General features: G+C 36.1%; 1 protein-coding gene across 1 annotated transcript in view; it reads left to right on the top strand.

The window, feature by feature from the left end:
- Positions 1-6,897, top strand: part of USP53 (ubiquitin specific peptidase 53) — a 73,129-nt gene extending 66,232 nt beyond the window's left edge. The window contains 1 exon segment of the mRNA XM_006874593.1: positions 5,976-6,897. Coding sequence (XP_006874655.1) covers positions 5,976-6,897 — 922 coding nt within the window.
- Positions 6,898-9,435: the final 2,538 nt, after the last annotated feature.

Here is a 9,435-nt window from a genome sequence, read left to right as displayed (position 1 = left end):
TATCCAGGACCTTCTAATGTGATCCCTTTCAGAGCAGTTGATAGCCAGACACTATCTAGTTCTGGTCTCAGGGTTGTGAAAACTGATATCCTTCCATGTAGTCCATGAGTCCATTGGACTAATTGTTTCCATGTATCTTTGATTTTCAGTACTCTTCTTTCTTCTGAACAAGGAGAGACCAACAGTTGCATCTTAGATAGCTACTTAAGACATCACCAAAGTAGGATATGGAGCGTTGTCTTTGTGGATTATGTTATGCCTGTTGACTTTGGTGTCCCCTGAAAACTATGATCCTGAACCCCCAGGCCCAGTGACTCATTCCTTCAAAGTGCTTGCTTATGTCTAAGGTTTCATAACATTGCCCCTTGTATGTTTCACCACATTCAAGGGTATATTTGCAGCAAAGGTAAATTGTTGTTAAGTGCTGTCAAGTCGGTTCCAACCCATTGCAACCCTCTAGAGGGTTTCCAAGGAGTGACTGGTGAGCTTGAACCACCAACCTTGCAGTTTAAACTGACTTTGCAATCTAGTGCATTAACCCACAGCACCATACGCATGTATAAATATCATCTGTCAAACATATATATAGTGGGTATACTCCTACTGCAAGAGAAATCAACTTCTTAAAACTTAATCAATCAATAAATGGTAGCTGAATAGAGAAATAATATTTTGAATGTCATTCCTTTAACCCATTTTTAATTCAGTTGATTTAATATTTTTGTAAGGTAGGTAAAAAAAATACCTTTGTTGTATAAGTAAGAAAACTGAGATTATGAGGGGTTAAGAGATAGTTGTGTTGCTCTTAAGTGCCAGTGAGTCAGTTTTGACTCATAGCAACCCTAAATAGGATTTCCAAGGAGTGGCTGGTAGATTTGAACTGCTGACCTTAAGTCATGAATCCAGACTTTAACCCAACACATTTATCTAGCAACAAGCAGGATTTGTCCAACACACTACTTTATCAGTAAAGATTGTGTCTCATGCAGCTGGTAAAACACACACAGACCCCTATAACCCAGTGGGTTAGCTCTGTCTTGGCAGTGCTGGCATAAACAAGTGATATATTGAGGGAAGAACTGTTGATTATGCAAAAGCATTCAGAAGGAGAAGTGATTTGAAGTAAGTCTTGAGGAATTTATTATTTGGGTGTTTTTGGGTTTTTTTTACAAAGTGAGTTTTCTCTTTATGGAAAATATTATATAAATGAGAATTATAAATGTTGGAAATTCCGAGAGTTAATTTAAATATTTTATTTGTTTGTTTTCCACCCAGGTTTGAGAAAAGAACTTAAGAATGTGGAAGTAGGCTTTACCTCTCATGAGTTCCTCACAGAAGCACATCTGCAAATAAATCCTTTAATAAAAAGGTAATCGTAGATATTTACTATTAGAAATTTTAAAACTCTTTCCCCCCCCCCCAAATGCATATATTACAGAAACTCCTTTTACTTAACAGAAAGGCATAAATACATATCCTGTGGTCCTATAGAATAAGCAGTGCAAGATCAGGGGTTCCAACCCAATAACCGCTCATTGGAAACCCAATATAGGGCCACTATGAGATGGAACCAATTCATCAGCACTTAACAACAGCCACAGTAACTCTGGAAGCCCCTACTCATCTGTCCATTTGGTGGCGTGCATACCAGTAGGGTCGCCATGGTGGACAGGTTTTAGCAGTGCTTCTAGATTGACAGACTAGGAAGAAGGAATAGGCAATCCACTTCTGAAGGATTGATCACTGAAAATGTCATGAAAAGTAGCCAAATAATAATAATAGTTCCAGAAAAAGTCCTTCGGGTTGGAAGGCACTCAAAATACGCCTGGGGAAGAGCTGTCTCTCCTCAAAATAGTGTCTACCTTGATGTGGATGGGGCAAAGCTTTTGGCACCTTCATTTGTTAACGTGGTATTATCAAAATGAGAAGAGCTAGCTGCAAACATCCATTAACAATCAGAATGCACAATGTACAAAGTATGAATCTAGAAAAATTGGAAGTCATCCAAGATGAAATGGATTGGAAGACAACTACCTGACCAACTGACTGGAAGAGATCTGTATTTGTGCCCATTCCAAAGAGAGGTAACCCAACAGACTGTGGAAATCTTCAGACAATATCACTGATATCCCATGCAAGTAAAGTTTTACTAAAGATATTGCAAAAATGGCTACAACCATACATTGACAGAGAACTTCCAGAGGTTCAAGCCAGATTCAAAACAGGACATGGAAAGGAGTATCATTGCTGACGTCAGGTGGATCATGACAAACTATGGACGGCATTGCAAAGTATGAGTATTCTGGAACAATTGTGTTCATGAGGAACCTGTACATAGACCAAGAGGCAGTTGCTTGAACAGAATAAGGGAACACTGAATGGTTTAAAATTGGGAAAGGTGTGGCCAGCATAGTATTCTTTTACCATACATAGTCAATCTGTATGCTGAGGACATACCTGAGAAGCTGAATTATATGAAGAAAAATGTGACATCAGGGTTAGAGGAAAACTCATTAACCTATATGCAGATGATGCAACCTTGGTTACTGAAAGCTAAGAGGACTTAAAATACTTACTGATGAAGATCAAAGACCACACCCTTCCGTATAGGTTGCATCTCAATGTAAAGAAAACAAAAATCTTCACCACTTGACCAATAAATAACAAGAAGATAAATGTAGAAAAGATTAAAGTTGTCAAGACTCCATTTTCCTTGGATCAGCCAACACTCATGGAAGCAGTAGTCAAGAAATCAAACAATGTATTGCATTGGGCAAATATGCTGCACAAGACCTCTTTAAAGTGTTCAAAAGCAAAGATGTTAGATTGAGGATTAAAGTGCTCCTGATCCAATCCCTAGTATTTTCAGTAACCTCATATGCATGTGAAAGTTGAATAGTGAGTAAGGAAGACCCTAGAAGAATTGATGCATTTGAGTTATGGTGTTGGAGGAGAAAATTGAAAATACCATGGATTACCTAAAGAGCAAACAGATCTGTGTTGGAAGTATAGCTAGAGTTCTTCTTTTCATCCCTCAGACTTTGGACATATTGTCAAGAGGGACTAGTCACTGGTGAAAGGATATGTTTGGTAAAGTGGAGGGTCGGAGAAAAAGACAAAGACCCCCAAGCAAGATGAATTGGCACAGAGACAGCAGCAATGGGCTCAGGTATAGCAATGATTGTGAGGTTGGCCCAGGACCAGGCAGTATTTTGTCCTGTTGTGCAGAGGGTCGCTATGAGTCCATAGAGATTCGATGTCACCTACCACCACCACCAACCACTTAACCACAACAATCATACCAGATGAGGGGCCCTGGTGGTGCAGTTGTTTAAGCTACCAACAAGGTCAGCTTTTCAAATCCACCAATAGCTCTGTGGGAAATCAGAGTCTGCTCCCATAAAGATTTACAGTCTTGAAAACCCCAAGGAGCAATTCTACTCTGTCCTAACGGGTCTCTGTGAGTGGGAACCAACTCGACAGCACATAACAGCAACAGTGCTCCATTTCTGATGAAAAGTGATGCTTGTGTAGATGACGGTGCACAGTGGGGTCTCTTCCCAAGCACAGGTCCACATTACCACAGAGAGCACAATATGATCTAAAGCACTCACACTGGTTTTGATGAGAATGGTTCTTTCAGTCTATGACAGTACATTTAGTTTTATGACAATAGTTGAAGAATTCAATATGAGTCTGAAGCTCATAGGCCGTTGAACAAAACTGGATAATTTTTAAAAAATTCTATTAAAATAAAAAAATGGAAAGGAATGAATCAGGATTAATATATTAGGCATTCACGAGCTAAAATGGATTGGTATTTCCCTTTTGAATCAGGATTAAAGGAAGACTCATTAACAACCAGTGATATACAGATGACACAACCTTGCTTTCTGAAAGTGAAAAGTTCTTGAAGCATTTATTGATGAAGATCAAAGACCACAGCTTTCAATATGGATTGTACCTCAACATAAAATAAAAGTAATTACAATGGACCAATAAGCAAAATCATGATAAAGGAAGAAAAGATTGAAGTTAAGGAGTTCATTTTACTTGGATCCACAATCAGTTCTACAGATACAGCAAGTCTGAAAATTAAAGGATGTATTGTGCCTTGGACATATCTGCTGCTGCTGCAAAAAAAATCTTTATACAGTGTTAAAAAGCAAAGATGTCACTTTTAAGACTAAGGTCTGCCTTATCCAAGCCATACCTCACACACATGTGAAAGCTGGACAATGAATAAAGACCAAAAAAAGATAGGTGCATTTGAATTATGGGGTTGTCAAAGAATATTGAAAATCAAATGTTTTTGGATGAAGTACAGCCAGAATGCTCTTGGAAGCAAGGATGGCGTGACTTTGTCTCATGTATGTTAGACATGTTATCAACAGGGCCCAGTCTCTGGAGAAGGACATCATGCTTAGTAAAGTAGAGGGTCAATTAAAAAGAGGAAGCCCCTCAACAAGATGAATTGACACAGTGGCTGCAACCATAGGGTCAAACAGGAACAGGTGTGTGGATGGTGCAGGACCGGACGGTGATTTCTTCTAATGCTGTGAGTTGAAACCAAATTGACAGTACCAAGCAACAACATATTATCCTTATTAAACTGCATTTCAAAATCCTTGAAGTGTTCAACTGCTTGCTTGTAACTTACTACCTTAAAATTCTGTGCTAAATTTTGTCACAAATGTAATTTCAATATTTTTAAGTTGAAATGAGTTGGGTTTTGTTTTGTCTTTTAAGTTAAAAGTATTTCTAATTATTAGATATCTGACTTTGGTAATTATGGATATTTCTGGTAAGCATTCATGTATTCTAGCACAAGTATTTTGGGTTCAGGAACAATATGAAATGTTAATGGTTACAATTATCTTTTTCTGTTGTAATCCTACAAAAATAAGCTATGTGAGTTGGAACTGATTTAACACCACCATGTTGGTAAGACTTTTGTATGGATTACAACTCAATATAAAGAAAACAAAATTTCTCACAATTGGACCAGTAAGCAGCATCATGGTAAATAGAGAAAGGATTGAAATTATCAAGAAAATCATTTTGCTTGGATCCACAATCAACACACATAAAAGCAGCAGTCAGAACCAGGTTTAGAAGTGAGTACATACATGAATAATGAAATCAGACAACATACTGCATTGGGCAAATCTGTAGTAACAGATCTTTTTAAAGTGGTATGAAGTCAAGATGCCACTTTGAGAACTAACATGCCCCTAATTCAAGCGAGGGTATTTTCAGTCACCTCATATGCATGCAAAAGCTAGACTTAATGATTTGAATGCATTTGAATTATGGTTTTGGTGAACAATATTGAATATTGGACTGCTAGGAGGAGGAGCTGGTAGCGTAGTGGTTACGAATTGGGTTGCAAACCTCAGGGTCAGCAGTTCGAAACTATCAGCTGCTCTGTGGGAGAAAGATGAGGCTTTCTGCTCCCGTAAAGATTTACAGTCTTGGAAAACCCTGTACAGGGTTGCTATGAGTTGGAACCGACTCCACAGCACATAACAACAACAACAACAAGGAGGAGAGCAAATCTGATTTGGAAAAAGTACAGCCAATATGTACCTTAGAAGCATGGGTGATATGTGTCCATCTCACATACTTTGGACACGTTCTCAGGAGGACATTATGCTGGTAAAATAGAGGGTTATCTAAAAGGAGCAAGACCTCCAACAAGACGGATTTACACAGTGGCTTCAACAGTGGACTCAAAGACAGGAATGATTGTAAAGATGGTGCGGATTGGACAGTGTCTCCTTCTGTTATACATAGGGTGCTGTGAGTTGAAATTGACACTATATTGCACCTAACTAACACTGACATATTGAAACATCAGACTACAGGACAAATGTTTGATATTTCCTGTTTCGTATCTTTGCATATGGAATTTTAGTTTTGTTTTTTTATCTAGTAAACAAATTCTCATGTTTCATATTGTTTTCACATTTCAGGTCACATACACATGAAAACAGTGGAAAGTTAATCCCTGCATCCAGTCCACATATACGCAAGGACCACTTAGCAAGAGAGCATATCCATCAGTCAAGTGAACAGAAGCATGAAAAATCAAATGAATATAAATTTTCTGAGTGGCTTAATATGGAAACTTCTGAGAGAACAGGTTTGCCTTTTCATGTTGGTGACAATTCTGCCTCTGGAAAGAAAATGAACAATAATGAAATTATTTCATCTCCATTGCAGTCGTCAAACATGAGAGCTGTTGGGTTAAAGCCAGAAGCTGCTTCCACCAGCCAACAGCAAAATATGATGGAACAATGTTACTCTGAGAACTCATTATCCAGGGAGCATATAATTCAGTCAGTCTGCAGATCTGATAGTTGTCAGTTGCCAAAACTTGTTTGCCAGAATATACCACCCCCTTTGCCGCCAAAGAAATACACTGTATCTAGTGTGCCACAGTCAGATAAAACGGAATCCATACCTGATGTCAAACTTACAGAGATGTTTAAAGCTAACTCTCTGAGTCTTCCAAAAAACAGTGTAAATACAGCTTCAGAACAAGGTTTAGAAGTGAGTACATACATGAATAATGAAAGACTTAAGGAAGCATTTCAAGTGAAAGAGTGTGTTGGCAACACACCAGACTGCCTGTCCAACTCTCCAACTAATGATTTTCAGGCAGTCTCAGATGCAGTTGGTGATGCATTTTGCCAACCAGAACTAGAGTCTAGTTCTATGTGTCCAAGTGAGAAAATTTCATTAACTACCTATTTTTCAGTTGATAGTTGTATGACTGATACATATAGACTGAAATACCATCAGAGACCCAAGCTCTGTTTTCCATAGAGCAGTAACTTTTTAAATGATAATTCACAATTTCAGACTGAAAGAGGCCTGGGACCTGTTACATAATAGTATTGGCTCAAGTTGTCCTGAGCAAAGATTGCAGTGTGTACATTGTTGCTAAATGATGAAACTAGCAAGCATCTGCTGCTCTGAGGCCATTAAAATATGAGCAGTAGGAACCCACTGGCCATAACTATGTGTGTATATATAAATTACATATACACCAACTCCTTACTTACCAACATGGTTCGATTCCAAAGATTAGGCCATTATGTGAAAATGGAGAATGAGTAGTAAGTACATCATTACATAACTGCCAGATTTCATCATAAGTGCCAAGCCACTGAGAATCATGGCCCAGCAGAGTTGGCACCTAACCTTAACCATCACAGCCAGCATTACTCTCACCCTGCACTGCAGGTTACTGCCAAGATGTACATCGTAATGCGCAAAATAGTTGGATAGTAGATTGTTTACTATTATCATATATATGAAGTGTTGGGTAACAAGATAGTTAATGACTATATTTTTTTGTATGATGATCAATTTATTGAATACTTTAGAAGCTCCCTTCAGTAGATTTGCATGCATTGACAAATAGAAAATCAGGGTACTCAAGTCATTTACCATAGGCTGCCGCCGAATGAAAATTAGTTTCTCTATTATGTGGCTAATACTGATAAGTAATAAACTAATCTATTACCATGTAACTATGCTAACTGAAAACTAGCAGGTTAATTAATACATTGTCTAATCAAAAGATTATTTGCTTTATGAAGAAGCACTTTCTAATGGGTAACCAAGAAGGCTTCACCCATTTGTTTTTGACTTCTGTGATAGTCTACTACATATGATCCCTTTAAGTGTCTTAAAAATAAATAGCCCATGAACTATGTAGCATTTATGGGGTTAGGGGAGAGAAATGCCTTCATGATTAGCAGTTTTTAAATTCTCAAGGTCAGAACAGAAGAAACTTAATTTTACTCATTGAACGTTTTTTCTCCAGAATGCCAGCTAACATACATTGGTTAGTGTATGTATTCATAAAAATTACTTCAGTCATGTAAGCTAAAAATGATTAAAATATTATAGTATGTTATTTATCATGTTATATTGTTTCTAATTTTATATGAATGTGAAAGGTTTTTATTTTGGTTTGGTTTACTTTGGGCTGCTAATTACCAGTGTCAGTAATTAATGTCACTGAGACTCCCTGTAATTTCCTTGTTAGTCTTACTTGATTGTATAGCTTGTCAACCCAATTTATTGATTTTCATATTCTTGAATCTACAAATCTGAGTTTCCATATTAAATTTCTATCATTCACCTAGAGGGTTTAATTTTAAGGAGTTGTCTTAGTGTTTCTCCCTTTTTTCGACTCTAAAGAACCAGTTAATTTTAGTACAATTACTTTTGTCATCATTTGCCATTTTCTTCTATACTAAGCTGGTTTACAAGTTTTAGATTTCCACTCTAGAGAAATAAGTATTTTCGTGGCATTCAGGTATGGATAAACTTCAGATATAATTGAATAATACTATAAACTAATTAGTAAACTTTATATTTTGATTATTTCTGTTAATGATTAAAAACGAATACTTTTTGTTAAATAGCAAATATTGGCTTGTAGAAATTTGACATCACCCAGTTACCAAACTCTTGGCTAAATTTTGCCTTCCACTGGTAGAGAATTTAAAAATTTTTAATGAGCTTTTCTAGTAATAGGGGATTATACTTTGTATTCCATTAATCTAGAAATACTTAAATACTAAATATTTATTTTATCCTTTAAGAAAGCATATTTTTAACATAACTTTTAGTATGGAAGGTTGTAAATATTGTAATATTTGTAAAGTTATATTTGAATATTTAATTCTTGCTTTTATAAAATTGTAAAAAATTACATAAGTATTTTAATAGCTTGCAGAAATGTTGCATAAATTTCTATTTGTTCAATGTGTAGTTGAATATATTATTTGAAACATTCAAATTGATATTTTAACAGTAATCTCACAGATTCATCTTTTCAATTCAAAATTGAAATTATGAACATCTAAAAGTAATCTCCATTATGGGCTCATTTAAAGTACTGTCTAGATGATACCTATTAATTATGTAATAGTACTAAACTAGAAATTGACCATTTGTTTTTATGTTGATTCAATACTCCAAATATAGATTGAATACATATTTACTACTAATCATTCACATGTACAGTTCTGACTTCTAAGGTGCCTATTTTTATAAACGTTTCCATCTAGTTATAACCTTGTCATGAGAACTTTTGAAATTATGTACCAACAATTGCTCAGAATATATTTTCATGTAAAATCAATTTCTTCTGTTTCAAAAAAACTAAGATAAACATTTTTAAGTTAATATTGTTGTACTTTTCTTTGAGCTCATATAATGTGTCCTCTAAGCGTTTCAACAAGGATTATTTATGTACTCTAATGGGAAAAAAGTCCATGGAAATTTAAGGGCACATGTGTAATTTCACTTATTATAAATTAGCATAGGAGGCTCCTACTAGTTAAAACTCCAGTAAAGTCTAATCTAATCTAGAGCAACTTTTTCTGTAAAGGAATGGATGTAGTACTTTAG

This window comes from Chrysochloris asiatica, unplaced genomic scaffold (assembly GCF_000296735.1).
Source record: "Chrysochloris asiatica unplaced genomic scaffold, ChrAsi1.0 scaffold00288, whole genome shotgun sequence".
In the NCBI taxonomy this organism is placed as follows: Eukaryota; Metazoa; Chordata; class Mammalia; order Afrosoricida; family Chrysochloridae; genus Chrysochloris; species Chrysochloris asiatica.
Note: the sequence above shows the minus strand (reverse complement) of the source record. Positions and strands in the feature narration are given on the sequence as shown.